Source organism: Balaenoptera acutorostrata, chromosome 6 (assembly GCF_949987535.1).
Source record: "Balaenoptera acutorostrata chromosome 6, mBalAcu1.1, whole genome shotgun sequence".
Classification (NCBI taxonomy): domain Eukaryota; kingdom Metazoa; phylum Chordata; class Mammalia; order Artiodactyla; family Balaenopteridae; genus Balaenoptera; species Balaenoptera acutorostrata.
This window is the reverse complement of record NC_080069.1, coordinates 15,298,978-15,315,214: the sequence shown is the minus strand read 5'-3', so window position 1 is coordinate 15,315,214 and position 16,237 is coordinate 15,298,978. Positions and strand designations below refer to the sequence as shown.

At 48.7% G+C, this 16,237-nt stretch overlaps 1 protein-coding gene across 2 annotated transcripts in view; it reads left to right on the top strand.

Moving 5' to 3' along the window:
- The window catches only part of SLC25A37 (solute carrier family 25 member 37), a 42,333-nt gene that overhangs the window by 18,424 nt on the left and 7,672 nt on the right, over nt 1-16,237 (top strand). Inside the window, exons 2-3 of one of the 2 annotated variants that reach the window (XM_057548782.1) lie at nt 15,183-15,225; nt 15,989-16,217. In XM_057548782.1, coding sequence (XP_057404765.1) covers nt 15,995-16,217 — 223 coding nt within the window. In that variant the 5' untranslated portion in view covers nt 15,183-15,225; nt 15,989-15,994. The remainder of the gene's footprint in view (nt 1-15,182; nt 15,226-15,988; nt 16,218-16,237) is intronic. The other variant, XM_007167838.3, reaches the window with a different exon arrangement.

The window sequence follows — 16,237 nt, the reverse complement described above, 5'->3', positions numbered from 1 at the left end:
TCACCTGATATAATTATAAGTAGAGGAATGAGCCAGAGAAGGCTGGTGACAGGGCAGCTTTGAAAAGGCTTTTTTTCCTGTGGATAACAGGCTAATAGTGGGGCTTGCTTTAGAAGGTGTGGCTTCTCTGGAGGGCGTGGAAGCCAGTCTTGCAGAAGCTGGCAGGACCGCACTTGACTTGGGAACCGTGCACGGGACTTGCGAGGTGCCTGGCTTCCTGAGCCTATCCAGGGGGATCCAGGAGGGCTGTCACCCTCAGCTCCCTGGCTCTGATGGCAAGGTAGGGCCTTGGAAACACCGGCATCGTCACCCAGTCTCTCACATACAAACATTTGGCTGGTTTTCGACAGCTACCTCCACACCTGAGCAGGTGGGGTACTGCTTCCTGGCATGATGTCTTTTGGGCTGACACAGGCCAAGGGTGTATTAGACAGGGACACACTGCATCATTGGGGCCGGGGGCCAGCATGTGGAAAAGGGTGAGCGTCCCAGCTCTGCATCTTAAGCCCTTCTGCCTTACGCCAAAGCTTTGCCTTCCATCCAAGAGCCCCTGGGCTGAACTTCCAGGTACTTCCTTCCAAGGCAGGCCCTGGAGCCAGGGATGTTGCTGTGTCCAGGCGATTATGCTGTGCATTTGAGCCTCTGGTCGCCTTCACCAAAAACAGACAAGAAAAACAAAAATTGCTCTCCCAGCTGTGCAAAGAAACCTCAGGGAACCATTGGATTGTGACAGGATTTCAGACTGTGATTTCAGAAATGCATATGGAGTGAGCTGTTGATTAGATTGAGGATTGTTTATAAGAATTGTGGTTAAAATACACATAACATGAAACTTGCCATCTTACCCTTTTTTCAGTGTAAAGTTCAGTAGTGTGGTATATCGACATTATTGTATAATACAACCGTCACCACCATCCATCTCCAGAACTTTTCTCATCTTTGCAAACTGAAACTCTGTCCCCATTAAACAGCATCTCTCCATTGTCCCCAGTCCCCTAGCAACCACCATTCTACTTTCTGTCACTTTGCATTTGACTATTTCAGATACCTCATGTAAGTGGAATCATACAGTATTTGTCTTTTTATGATCGGCTTATTTCACTTAGCTTAATGTCTTCAAGGTTCGTCCATGTTGTAGCATGTGTCAGAATTTCCTTCCTTGTTGAGGCTGAATAATATTCCGTTGCATGGATAATAGCACCTTTTGTTTATTCATTCATCCGTGGATAGACACTTGGGTTGCTTCCACCCCTTGGCTATTGTGACGAATGCTGCTGTGAACATGGGTGTACAGCTGTCTCTTTGGGACTCTGCTTTCAATTCTTTTGGATGTATACCCAGCAGTGGGATTGCTGGATCGTGTAATAATTCTATTTTTAATTTTTTTTGGAACTTCCATACTGTTTTCCATAGAGGCTGCACCATTTTACACACATACCAGCAACACACAAGGGTTCTAATCTCTGCTGGAATTCTTTTTTTTTTTTTTTTTTTTTAATACAGGTGTTTTTAAGCTGCGGGTAGTCCTAATACTTAGTAATGTAGATTTATCTCCCCCCTCAAATAAAACACTCCTCTCCCACACGTTTTGTTTTTTAAAAGACTCTTTACTGGTTTTATAGATTTAGAATGTTAGAGGCCAAAAAGGACCTCCTTAGAGATAATCTGTTAACTCCATTTATTCGTTGGACAAATATTTGCAATTGTAATAGCTGGGTGAACAAAACGCAGGAAATCTTCCGCCTCTCGGTTTACCTGCTGGTGGAAATTCACGTTGATGCCCAGCTAGGCGAACCGATTGCTAGGAGTTCCTCAGGGATTTGGTAGCCAAGCTGGATGGGAGTTGAGGTCTTCTGACGCTTGGAACAGGGCTTTCTCTGTTCTGTCATGCTCACATTTAGGTGCACATCTTGGGGGGATCCCCCAGATCCCCCGTTTGGGAAAGTGAGACACACTTGGATTTATCCCCAGAATCCGAGGGACCTGAGAGCCGGCCCACACCCACGGGTGGAACGCGGGAGAGGGAGCAGACCCCATGTAGGGCGCCCCGTGCCCGGGCCTGTAGCTCCGTTTGGCCCCAGCTGCCTGCTTCCCTGCAGTTCCGAGGGTGGTGGGTCCCTGAGAGCTGGGGAGGGCCTTCACTACCACTGTGGTGACTGCACGGGAATGGGTGCCGATCAGCCGTTTCAGGGAACCTTGGCACTCAAGGGCTCTGCCTGGCCCTAGCCCTGGACTTAAGCACCAGGTAAAGGTCTCCAGAAGTGCCCTGAGCTCTTAGTGAACTTTCTGCAGCGCTGTCATCTGGACCCTTTGCACCAGTGTAAACTGACACTAGATTTTCCCCCCACCTCTCTAGCTCCCCTGATGGTTACATAATCAGGATTAATGTAAGCAGCCGGCTCCATTCATTTAGAAATGGGGAGCAGAGAAAGGTGACTGTGGAAGTGGGGGTGGGTGGGAGGGATGGAGACCCTCAGGGGCTGTTTTGTGCAGATCCCTCACCTCCCTGGGCCTCAGTTTCTCTTCTGTTAAGGGGGTCAGCGAACTAAAGGGCTGCTGGGTAGTGCTGACAACCACTCAGGTCGTCTAGTCCAAATATGCAGTGATTGCAGGGGCCTTGCTGCCAACCAGGGTGGATCCTGGGGGCATCGTCCTCAAGGAAATGAGCGTCTTATGAAGGAATTAGAATAAAATGACATGACATCTTCCTAGGAGTTTGCTATTTATCTCCCCCTCACCCCCATAAAAAGGATTAATAGAAGCACCAGCAGCTGGATGCCAGACCCAAGGCAAAGGGCTTTGCATTCATTATTTCCTTTAATCGTCACAGAGGCTAGGAGGCGGCTGCTATGATGAGCCCGGTTTCCAGGTAAGGAAGCAGGCTGGGAGAGATTAAGTAGTTCGCGGAAGGTGCAGAGGTGCAAAGGTGCGAGAGAGGAAGCCGCAGAGCTGGGCTTTACGTCAGGTGAGGCCCCAGAGCCTGTTCAGCTGACTGTCGTGGGTCTGGAGTACACTGGAAACTGGAGGGCCGCCTCCGGTTTGTCCAGCCTCTTTCTGGTCGGAGGGGATTGGAGTGGGGGTTCCATTCCTGTCCCTTTATTATGAGATTGTAGGAATTGTGGCCTGGAGTCCCCAGTGCCCTGTGGCTAGTAGCTTCCTCCCAGGACCCTGAGCTCTGTTGTGTGGTTTATGGCCTATCCTATTCTGTAGTCTAATGATTCAGTCCAAACCTGTGATGAGATCCTTTGTGCCAAACAGCCATTTAGGAGCAAGCAGGGAAAAATACCCTCACCTTCTAGGCAAGATTAAGCTAGTTTTGGTGGTAGTTCTTCATGATATTTCAAAGCCATTTGTATGAACACAGGTGGCAGTTTAGGGGTCATACTTGCTGGAGCCCTTCTACAAAATATTGCAGGGATGCTAACATTTACCGAGCACCTCCTCTACGGTGGTAGGTGGTCGATGTGCTTGTGTTTTCTCACTTATTCATTGCAGGAAGCACGTGAGGTAGGGGTTTTCGCTGATGAGGGAACTGAAGGGCAGAGAATTTTAGTACCTTAATGTGTACAGCTCAAAAATAGTGACGTGGTTGAGGATGGGGCCATCTTTGTGTCCCCAGGTCCTAATGACGGCGTCTGGCATGTTGTAGGAGCTCAGTATGGGATGGTTGAGTGAATGGATGAACTTCAAACCCCAGGGACTGTCTGAGCGTTGGGTGGGTGGGTGATTGAACGAGGTTTCTTTGAGATTCCATGATTGGGAGTTTTAACAAAGTGCGGTTGAAGGATGGTCAAGTGGGCGGGGTCCGGGAGTTGGAGTGCTGTCCAGTCTTAGTGCAGCGGTGACTAACTCTGGGAGCTTGGGCAAGTCATACAGCCGTTTCCTCATCAGCCAAGCAGAGTTGGGGGAGGGCTGGATGGGTGGGAAAACTCTGAAATCAAACAGAAGCCCAGAGGGAGGCGGAGCCCCTCCACCCCATGCAAAACAAAACAGATGTCGCTGGAGCTTGGGGGGCTGAAGTAGGGAGCAAGGCTGTTGGGACTCTGCTTCTCCTGCATGCAGGGGATGCGCTGGTGCTCTGGGGTGGGGGACCTCGTGTGTTCCCTGGGCGCTTCCATGTGGACCCTCGTATTAAGCTTGTTCTTCAGTGCGGTTCTGTGATGCTTCAGCGAGTTCCCCCAGATGCCAGGAAAACAGAACACTTTGGAGAGTGAGGTGTTTCTCCAGTTCTGCCTCTGACGCCTTGTCCTTACTTGTAGGTGGGGTGTTTTTAAGCCAATGCCATAGGCAAAGCTGCTGAGTCAGGGGAGGCCCCGGGGAGGCCAGGTGAGTGAAATTCTGCCTTGAAAGCTGCCTGACCGTTGGAGTATTCAGTCTCAGCCTTTGCATACTGATGGAGTGCCGGGGGTGTTTGTTGGTCAGGATGCCCTTCCTGCCCACAACCTGGGTGGGCCAGTGGTTCAAGCTCTTTTCCAGGACAGAGATGGGTTGGTACTGAACCGGGTTCTATTGCCCAGCTCTGTTTGAGCCCAGCGTCCAGGCTGACGGCCAGAGTTGGGAAACAGTGATGCTGTGTGACCTCCAGGGGACGGGTCTCCGACTGCCTCTAAGTACCACCTGGACATCGACCCCCCCGCCCCCTCCCCAGGACCTGCATGGACTTAAGCAGCAAGGATTTAGGTGACTTGGACGCACCAGGGCTACCCCCTCTTTAAAAGGTCCGGCACAGGAGGTGCTGTACACGTGACTTAGCACAGTCATAGAAGCAGGGTACGTCAGAGACCAGGGAGAAGCTGGAGGTCATAGGTGACCCTTCCAGTCTACCTTTTCATGAGAGGTCCTGTAGCCTGGTGGTTAAGGGCGCAGTCCTGGAGCCAGACCTTGTGGCTTCCGGTCCTGTCTGTACTCTGTGACCTTGGGGCAAGTTGCTTATCCCCCCGTGCCTCAGTTTCCTTGTTTGTAAAACGCGGATAGTTAGCTGCCATCTAACTGTTTATTATAATTATTTTATTCATTATATTATATATTATACATTATTATTATAAGTATTTTATTATATTTACTTATTTACTGTATTTCTTTTGTGAGTATTGGCATTGGGGCTCAGAGAAGTAAGGCCATTGGCCTAAGGCCACGTAGTCCTTCACGCCAGACGTGGGGCTTGAACATAGGAGTCCAGCCCTGGCTCGTCTTACTGGAGCCAAGCAAGGTGGGTCAGAGTGACCAGTGGTCCAGGCTTCCCCGCCACCCATGCTCTCCCCGCCCTCTCTGTCTCCCAGTGAGGTCTCCAATCCCACCCATGACATTCCAACCCTGTTACCTGGAATCTTGGGAATCTGCCCACCTGTAGAGCAGAGATAATTTAATCCTTTGGGCGGGCCACCAACCAGGTACTCTGAGTGTGTCCTAGGTACCTGGGGCCTGAGCCAGGTACAGACTCTTTCATCCCTCCCTCCTGCTATAGAATTTTCTAGAGAAGGGGAGGAGTGAGCAGGTTTGGCTCCTGTGATAAAGGAATGTGGGAATGGCATCCTTGGAGTCACAGGCGAGGAGGCCGTGAGCTGCTGCCTGTGGGTGGGAAGGCAGACTCCGTGGCTGTGCTGTCACAGTGACCTTGCAGCTTGGGAGCGAGCCGCAGGCCCGCTATGGGACCCCATGGGGAGGGCTTCTGTTGCACAGGCCTGGTCCCTCCTCCCAGATGCAGGAGATCCCAGCCTTCTTGCTTACCCTCTTGCTTACTCGTAGCTGCTTTGTCAAGTGCGGGCGTAACCATGGAGAACACTTGACTGTAAAGTAAATTCCAAACACCTTAGCAACCTATTCAGACAGGGCCTCCTGGAGTTCAGCCGCCCTCCCTCTCCATCCACACCTTACCGCATCCCCTGCACACACGCCCTCCAGCCAGACCCTCCTCCGTTTCCCAGACCCACCAGCACATTCACATCCTCCTCAGCCCGAATGTTCTCTTCCTTTCTCTGCTCTGTTTGCTTTTTTTTTTCAATCAAAGTCACGCGTGCACCTAGTCAAAAAGTCAAATAGTGTGGAAGGGACTGTAATGACAGCTCCATTTCTTGCCAATTGAAATACCGTCCCCCTTTCCAGGTGCAGCTCAGATGGCCCTCTTCTGCCACCCTTTCTGGGTTGGATATGCTCTGCGGTCTGTGGCCTGTGTCCAGGAGAAGTGGTGTTTGGTGCTGTGGCTTCTTCCCTGGGAGGCCGAGGAACTTGGTTTGGGTTGTCTTGGTGGAATATGTGTTTTCTACTGAATACATCGTGGAAGCTCTTCACTTAGTCCTTTTTTAAAAAAAAAAAAAAAAAAATTGAAGTATAGTTGATTTACAATACAATATTGTGTTAGTTTCAGGTGTACAGCAATATATATACATATTTATATATATTTTTTCAGATTCTTTTCCATTATATAGGTTATTACAAGATACTGAATATAGTTCCCTGGGCTATGCAGTAGGTCCTTGTTGTTTATCTATTTGATATATAGTAGTGTGTATCTGTTAATCCCATACTGCTTATTTATCCCTCTTTTCCCCTTTCCCCTTTGGTAACCATAAGTTTGTTTTCTATGTCTGTGAGTCTGTTTCTGTTTTGCAAATAAGTTCATTTGTACTATTTCTTAGATTCCACATATAAATGATGTCATCACTTAGTCCTTTTGTCCCTAGAAATAGCAATGCCCCCTAAGCACACCCTTAATGGGCCTGAAGGTTTCAGGATTGCGTCCGGAGAGCGTGAATGACAGATGGCAGGGATCCTTTGCAGTCCAGGCCCAAGACCACAGAGGCAGCAGGTAATCAAGAACGTCTGAGGGTGGCTGGTCTGATGAGAAGAGCAAATGTGACTTTTGTGAACATTGGACCCCATGGGAAATAAGTGAAAAGGCAGAGCGGGCTTGAAGGTTTGCTCTCCCATGTGTGAACCCACTTCCTCCCACCCTCCCCCAACATCGGGGCCACCTGAAAACCCTGGGAGGTCTGGGGCTTCCTGTAGGCGAGGCAGGGACATTGACACAGGCCTGATTTCGCGGGAGGTGTGTTCCCACCCCTCTCATCTCTTTTCTGTTCACCTTTTCTGCCTGGTTTTCCAAGATCTGGCCCTTTGGCTGCTTTCGTATAGGGGGTCCTCAACAGGGGCTTTCAGAATGCAAATGCCTGGTCCTCCCTGCACCACCCCACCGCCTGCTCCTGATGTACAGTCATTTTCCCAACAGACCCCCCTTTTTTTGCGGGTGGGGAGAGGCGGGGACTGCTTTTGAGGACTCATTTTCTCTTGCTGGCTCCTAAATTTTCCTTTTGATTAAAAATCAGAGACACAGTACATTCTCCTTATGGATATACTTTTGCCAACCTGGGAGACGTAAAAAGACACGATTTGGAATTTTGAACCTGGGAATGCACTTTGTTGTGCCTCGGAGTGCTGCGAACGGCCCGGCTCCCCGTGGAGGATTTTCTGCATTGCTCCGTTCCTGGTTAATGTGGTGCGGGGGAGGATGCTGGATGCTGGCCTCATGCCTCATTTTTCATGATTCCTGCACGTGCTTTCAAAGGGCCAGGGCGTGATTGTTGGAAGCACCATCAGGAGTCCATCCCCCATCATGAGCACGACGAGGATGCAAGTTCTGTCTGAGTCAGGACGCTGGCGGTTTTGAACTCAGAGTGCTGAAAGTTTTACTGTGCGTTGGCTCCCTTGATGTGGTTTGGGTTGCTTCGTCTGTTGCGTGTCCCTCCTAAGGATCCTGGAAGGTGCGATGAGGGCTTTCCAAGCCCTCGATGAGGCCTGTGGCTTTGCTCCGGAAGGCGATCCTTTCCCCGCAAAGCACTGTGCCAAGAAAAGCCTCTCCCTCCTGGCCTGCGTGTGCACCGGCTCTTGGGTGGCCGTGTCTCCTCTGGGCGGCTGTGCACGGGAGCTGCAGCATCGTCGCAGACAGACCCCGGTGCAGCTGCACACAGTGTCGTGGATGGGCTGCCAGGGGAGGCCTTGCACGCATGGGTGGGTGGCGATGGGGTTTGGAAAATAGGGAGGGGGCTGGGGGCAGGCCCTGCAGTCCAGCCTAGGCATCTTACTGTGATTCAACTTAGTGATATCCATGCTCCTTGGAAACAGTTGGCAGATGGGAGGGAATTAAACTCAGCAACTTGACTTCTAATTCTGAAGCAGCCACTGGGCGGCAGATGCTAACATTGTTTGGCATCTTCCTAGCACTTTCTCGGTGCTTGAACCTTATTTCCTTTCTCTGGGAGGAAGACTGGAGCAGAGATCCCTGGGCGACCTTCTGCAGCGCAGCCTTGGTCCCTCTGTGGGAGCCGTGGCAGCCCATCGTGCTGTGATGTTTGTTCATTCACACCGTGAACTGGGAGCCCCGTGCACGCCCCTCCCTGTCTCCCTCCCTCCCATCACACCTGCCTCAGGGGAGGAGCGTGGCAAATGCATTTGAATGGATGGATGAGTAGATTTCACATTATCTTTTTCTGGTCTTGAAAGTGCCACTTGTCCTGGGAAGTTTTTTTTTTTTTTTTTATCTTATTACTTGGTTTTTATTTTTGAGAAATTCGGAAAGAAAGATTGGGAATCCCCAGCCGTGTCCAGGTCAGGTGGGAGGACAGTGGCCAAGTGACGCTGCAGCGGCTGGGGCCAGGCTGGCTTGGCCTCTGTGGGATCCCCGGGGAGGTCCGAGGACTCCCTGCCAGACTCAGCTTGCCCTCTTCTTTCTGGTGGGCCCAGATCCGTGACTCCTTATCCATGTGCCCTTGGGCAAGTCCCTTTTCCATTCTGGGCTCCAGTTTCCCAGCAGAAAAGGCAGGTGCTAATAAGCTAGATGTGCTCTCTGCCCAGCCCTTGCAGCTCCTGTTAGATGATCCTTTGAGCTTACCTGGGGCGGAACACACATTTTCCACTCCCTCCCCGCCCTCTCAGTGCGAGAGAACAGGCCAGGACTTCCCTGGTGGTCTAGTGGTTGAGACTCTGTGCTTCCACTGCAGGCGTGGCAAAAAAAAAAAAAAAAGAGAAAAAGAAAGAGAGAGTACAGGCCCACAAGGTAGGCTTGTCCTGTTTTGTCTTCTTAGGGGAGAATTTGAGGAAGGGGCTTGACCCGTCCATTCTGGTCTTGCTGGCAGTTGATGGAGTTGGTTTAAGTGAGGTGGATGGAGTTAGAGTCTGTCATACAGAGTGAAGTAAGTCAGAAAGAGAAAAACAAATACCGTATGCTAACACAGATATATGGAATCTAAGGAAAAAAAAAAAAAAAGGTCATGAAGAACCTAGTGGTAAGACGGGAATAAAGACACAGACCTACTAGAGAATGGACTTGAGGATATGGGGAGGGGGAAGGGTAAGCTGTGACGGAGTGAGAGAGTGGCATGGACATATATACACTACTAAATGTAAAATAGATAGCTAGTGGGAAGCAGCTGCATAGCACAGGGAGATCAGCTCGGTGCTTTGTGACCACCTAGAGGGGTGGGATAGGGAGGGTGGGAGGGAGATGCAAGAGGGAAGAGATATGGGAACATATGTATATGCATAACTGATTCACTTTGTTATAAAGCAGAAACTAACACACCGTTGTAAAGCAATTATACTCCAATAAAGATGTTAAAAAAAATGAAATAAAATTTGGATCCCTCCTGTAGAATTACTGTTCTAGAGCTGGGGGTGGGGGGGTAGGGTGGGGTGGTAGGGGATTGCTTAGGTGATGCAGTGAGTGGCAGAACCAGGCCAGAGACCCAGGTCTCCTGATCTCGGGGCCCATGCACCATCCTCCATCCCGTCCCTTTGAGAACAACGGCAGTTACGCGAGTTGACGTGGAGTAAAAGGCTCCATCACGCGCCACACAGGGCTTGTCCTGCTCATTTGTCCCCCGCACGGCCCCCCACCAGGCCTAGTCTTCCAGGCTGTTCCCTGCTGCCCATGCTCTGCAGGGGCTGCCCCGGGGGTCCCTCTGACTCCTAGAGCTGATCTCTGCACTTCCTGCTTCCAGGGTCCGTGCCATTGGCTGCAGCCGTGTTTTCTCAAGTGAGTTCTGCAAGGTGTAACCGATTATTCAGTGAGATGAGGCTTCCATTGCCAAAGACAAACCTTGAAGAAGTGCCTTGAAACAAAGCTCAACAGTCTGCTTTCCTGAAGGACTTCCCAGAGTCTTTATTGTGCTAATGTACATTATGAATTCCCAAGAGGGGAGAATTAAAATGCAAAGAATGGGAATTTATTATAAACATGGGAGCTGGACAGCTAGGTAGGAACTGAAACTCAGGACATAAATGGCAGTTGGTGAAATTCTGTCTCCATTTTCTTGATTTTATATTTTATTTTATTTTAATTTCTGCTCTTTCTCTGTGCATCTTCATTCATTCATTTTCTTTTCCTTCTCTCCACCCTCACACCTTTTTTTTTTAATTGTGGTAAAATACACATAACATCAAATGTACCATCTTAACCATTTTTAAATGTCCTGTTAAGTGGTGTTAAGTATGTTTATATTGTTGTGCTACCATCACCACCATCCATCCACAAAACTCTACATCTTTTTTTTTTTTTTTAATTTTAAAAATTTTTTGTGGCCGCGTGGCTTGCAGGATTTTAGTTCCCTGACCAGGCCCAGGGGTTGTGCCCCCTGCAGTGGAAGCACAGAGTCTTAACCACTGGACCGCCAGGGAAGTCCCAGAACTCTACATCTTGCAAACCCCAAATCCTACCCTTTAAACAATAACTCCCTGTATCCGCTCCCCCCAGCTCCTGGCGACCATCATTCTGCTGTCTCTCTGAATTAGAGGTCTCTAGGACCTCTTATAAGTGGAATCATACACTATTTGTCTTTCTGTGATTGGCTTATTTCACTTAGCATCATGTCCTCAGGGTTCACCCACATCATAGCACAAGTCAGAATTTCCTTCTCTTTTAAGGTGAATAATATTCCACTGTGAGGGTGGACCACATTCTGCTTATCCATTCATCTATCGATGGACACTTGGGTGGTTCCCACTCACCCCTAACTTTTTCTCCTTCTCTAGTCCACAGGTAGATAGAAAATGCCCAGCCCTCAGTTGTACATTTTATGGGCAGTGTCACAGAAAAAGAAAAACAAGAGACTGTATTGATTATCTGCTCTCCAGCCCTGGTCCCTGCAGCCTCACCCTCACCTGCCCACCTTCAACTTCTCTCAGGCTCCCTTCTGAGGATGCTTTCATGACCTCACGTGATGGTACAGATGGGTCACTCCTGCCCCCTTTTCTGAGCTTCTTCTGACAATCCGTATCATTCTCCTCTTACTTCTCACTTTCCTTGTTTATTTCCTCTTGGTCTCCTGGCTCCCGACCCCGACTGGGTGCCCCCTGCAGGCAGATTGGAGAAATGAAAGTGCTGCAGGACCAAGGAGGGGCTGACCCCCAAGCCTGGCCGTGGTGGTTGACGTGGGCTGAGAGGGGGCTTCCTGGGTCCTCAGCGCTCATGGACCACTTGCTTCTGTTCCGGGCGTGGGTCATTGAATATGGCCTGCCACTGAGTAGCCCACCTCCCCGAGGACAGAGAAGTCCACTGAAGTCCAGCTGTCCTTTTCCATAGGATGATCTGTTTTGGTTCAAAATGTATTTATTCCAACTGCCTCACCCCTCATATAAAGAGGGGGGGAGGTGAGAAATCAACCCCAAATTTCCCTTGTAAGTCTCCGTGAGCCGGCTGACATGACCAGCTTTGTAAGGCAGAGACCACCCGTGCCCTCTGCCCCCCAACCGCCGTGCCTTCACATATATAGTGGGCAGGTAGGTGGGGGGACGATTATCGTTGACTGCACTCCAAGCCAGGCATTTCCTGAAGTCACCTCACTCAGTCTGCCAACAGCTCTCTGGGGGATTTTTCCGTACCCCAAGATTAAGGAACCTGCTTGAGGTCCCAGAGCTGAGATGATGCAGACCAGCGATGTCAGCCTGGCCGGCTCTAAAGCCTTGGCACCGTGTGCCCACTACTCCCTGCCTTTGCCTCTCCACATACACCACCCTCCCAGCCAGCCCTCACCACTCCTCAAGTGACCAAAGGTGAATCGATTACTGCCGAGGCCGGGTGAAGGACGTCATTAGAAAGCGTTGGGGCCTAGAAGGGGCCTTTATTTAGCAGTTCTCTGCAAGTGTGAGTGAACATCAGGGTTATCTGGGGAATTAAAAAAAAAAACTAAGCCAGACAGAGAAAGACAAATAATCATATGATACCACTTATATGTGAAATCTAAAAATTTTTAACAAAAGATACCAATGAACTTATTTACAAAACAGTAATAGACCCACAGACATAGAAAAGTTACGGTTACCAAAGGGGAAAGGTGGGGTAAATTAGGAGTTTGGGAGTAACATATGCACACTACCGTGTATAAAATAGGTAACCAACAGGGACCTCCTGTATAACGCAGGGAACTACACCCAATATTTTATAATAAGGAAAATAAAATTCTTTTCTCTGTAAGGGAAAAGAATCTGAAAAAGAATATATATGTATATTGATATAGATACACACATACATACACACATATATACATATATGTGTGTATGTGTGTGTATATATATAGAGAGAACTGAATCACCTTGCTGTACACCTGAAACTAATATGACATTGTAAATCAACTATACTTCAATTAAAAAAAAAGTTTTGACTCCATATGTGTTGGGGTGGTGCCCAGACAGGTATTTTTAGGCATCTCCCAAGTGATTCTGATAATTAGCCGCTGTTTTGATCCTCCCCTTTGCTTTACAGTTGAGGGCACTGGGGACCAGAGAGGTGAGATGCCATGGCCAAGGCCACTTGGCCCTGTCAGAGCCAGTGAGGGCCAGGATCCAGTGTCTCAGCCCCTCACTCCAGTCCTGTGTGTTTGTTTGCGTATCCATTCATTCAACAAATATTTATTGGTCCCTCACTGTGAGTTAGAAACTGTAATAGGCGTTGGAGATGTGCTGTGACTCAGACAGACACAGCCCCTGCTCCACGGAGCTTAGAACGGTCTGGAAGGCCGTGTACTAGAACCGTATTACTTAGCCTCTTGATGAATCCTTTATTGTTATTAACCGTAAGGATAGTAATAGACATTTAATTTTCTCACTCCTTCTCTCAAAAGAGGAAGCTGAAGCTTAGAGAGGTTAACTGCCTTGTCCAGGGTCACACCATAAGTGATGGAATCAGTTCTGTCTGATAGCAGAACTTGCCTTCTGGGCCACCTGGTTGTACCACCTCCTGCGTCAGGCTCCTGGTTTTTATCGGGGGCAGTGATAAGAAAAAGCCAGGCGAAATATGAAGCTTCATTTGCTCTAAAGCTTGAGCAATTTCAAATATCCGTTAGAATTTAGTGCTAGAGAACCCCTGCCGTCTCTGGAGCACCAGTTTTGCCTCTTCCAAAGGGAGCACTTTGCATTTAGTATACTTTATTTTCTCTGGCCAGCAGTACACTTACAAGCATGTGCACAGGTTTTGTAGCCATGAGTCAGCGAGCTTCCTGCTTGGCACACTCACCCACTTCTTCCTTTGGTCTTGTTTGCTTATAATGTGTCCTGCATTATCAAGTTGCCTAAAATCCTTTTGAAACGGGTTAGAATAGAAAACACTTAAGCAAAAAGGTACAGGGACACTGACCCTGTCCATTCCCCCCTGGGAATGTGGGGCCCAAGTGTCTGGCGGCTTCCTCTGGCTGAGTCAGGGGGCATTTTCACCAGTCTGTGGTAGAAGAAAAGAGGGGAAAGTAGTACTTAATAAAGCTAAATTGAACTTAAAAACCAATTTTATAGTCAGAAGTAGTCTTTACTTTTTTTTTTTTTTAAAGCATTAAAGGTGTCCTGGGACTTCCCTGGTGGTCCAGTGGTTAAGGCTCCACGTTTCCACTTCAGGAGGCATGGGTTCGATCCCTGGTCAAGGAACTAAGATTCCGTGTGCCGCACCGCAGGGCCAAAAAATAAAAAAAAGTTCTTTCTTTTACGAAATGATGATTATAATAAAGGGCAGTGGTGCTTGTTGCTTATATTATTATTATTTTTATGTCCTTTCTTGGCAAAGTGAAAATTTGCCAACGGTGTGCCCATTTTCTGTGTGGTTTTACTAACTGGTAAAATCCTAAGTCTGAAAACCACCACTAATTTGGTTTTCATGCTGTTCCTCTGAGCCCTGGGGTTCCTGGGGGGGGGGGTGGATTTCTGCCTTGAGGAGTGAGAGGAGGGCACAGAACTTTTTGTCCCATTTCCAGTCAGAGAAGCTCTTTTATTTTATATATTAGTTTCTTTATGGTCTTGTTTAGAGGTAAAAGGGTATTCCTACCAAAGTTTGGAGACCCTCTGATCTAGACTGTGTGTGTGTTGGGTGGAGAGGAGTGGAGGAGGGAATGCTGCTTTTGCAGGACTGAGCCAGTGTGGTACTTTTACCCACAAATATTTCTTATCTACTGTACTGGTCAGGGCTCTTCAGAGAAACAGAGCCAATAATGTGTATATGTTTGTGTGTGTGTGTGTGTGTGTGTGTGTGTGTGTGTGAGAGAGAGAGAGAGAGAGAATTGGTTCACATGATTGTGGAGACTGGCAAGTACAAAATCTGCAGGCCAGGCCAGCTGGAGACCCAGGGAAGAGTTGATGTTACAACCAAAGACTGGAAGCAGAATTCTTTCTTCCTCGGGGGACACTAGTTTTTTTTCCTCTTCAGGCCTTCACCTGATTAGATGAGGCCCACCCACACAATGGAGGGTAGTCTGCTTTACTCAAAGTCTACTGACTTTAAATGGTAATCTCATCTATAAAATGCGTTCACAGCAACATGTAGACTAGTGTTTGGCCATAATTGGAGCCGGCATGGGTACCGTGGCCTTGCCGGGTTGTTGGCATATAAGATTCACCTTCACACCTACTCAGGTGCCTGGGGAGTGTGATGGGGATGACAGAGATGGGGAAAGTTGGTCTTTGCCTCCAGGGGGCAAGACTATGCATAGGAAGAAATTAAGAACAAGACCATATATTTCAGTGCTAACTTGTATAGATGAAATGTAAAAAGTATTTAGAGGAGATGAGGGGGTGGGGGATGGAGGATTCCAAGGAGATTTATGGTTGGGGCTGAATGGAACTTTCATAACACAGAGGTCTCAGATAAGTGAGGGCACAGAAGACTTTAGAACCGGAGTGGGAACCCCTGGATAATAATGATGCTTCTATTTCAGGGGTCCCCACCCCCTGGGCCACACAGCAGGAGGTGAGCAGCAGGTGAGTGAGTGAAGCTCCATCTGTATTTACAGCCACTTCCCATCGCTTGCATTACTGCCTGAGCTCCGCCTCCTGTCAGATAAGCAGTGGCATTAGATTCTCATAAGAGCGCGACCCCCTATGTGTGAACTGCACATGTGAGGGATCTAGGTTGCACGCTCCTTATGAGAATCTAATGCCTGATGATCTGAGGTGGAGCTGAGGCGGTCTCATCACCCCCAGATGGGACCATCTAGTTACAGGAAAACAAGCTCAGGGCTCCCACTGATTCTGCATTATGGTGAGTTGTATAATTATTTCATTATATATTACAATGTAATAATAATAGAAATAAAGTGCACAGTAAATGTAATGCCCTTGAATCATCCCGAAACCATCCCCCCCACCCCTCTACCCCTGATCCGTGGAAACTGGTCTCTGGTGCCAAATCCCGAGGCCCAGAGAGGTTAAGGGATTCATCAGAAGTCACACAGCTTGCCAGTGGCCAGGCAGGTGTTCCTACTCCAAATCCTGCCCCTCATCTTTTACCGCCTTTGCTGGGCATAATGAAATCCATGTGAACGTGTGTGTGTGTGTGTGTGTGTGTGTGTGTTTAGGGATGGGGGATTACTCCAGAAAGGAGAAGAATAAAAGTTTTCTTCACCCAGAAATCCTGTGAATCTATAAAAATGGCCTGTTTTTTTCTCACTCTCTCCCTGGGTCTTCCTTTCCCTCCTGACCAGCCTCATTAACCCCACTCTTTTCTTTTCTCACCCTCCCCCAGACACGAATGCAGAGTTTGAATCCAGATCCCAAAGCCCATTACACAAGTGTCTACGGAGCCCTCAAGAAAATCATACGGACTGAAGGCTTCTGGAGACCCTTGCGAGGCCTCAACGTGATGATGATGGGCGCAGGGCCGGCCCATGCCCTGTATTTTGCCTGCTACGAAAACATGAAAAGGACTTTAAATGCCGTTTTCCACCACCAAGGGAACAGCCACCTAGCCAATGGTATTTGCAAGCATTTGTCT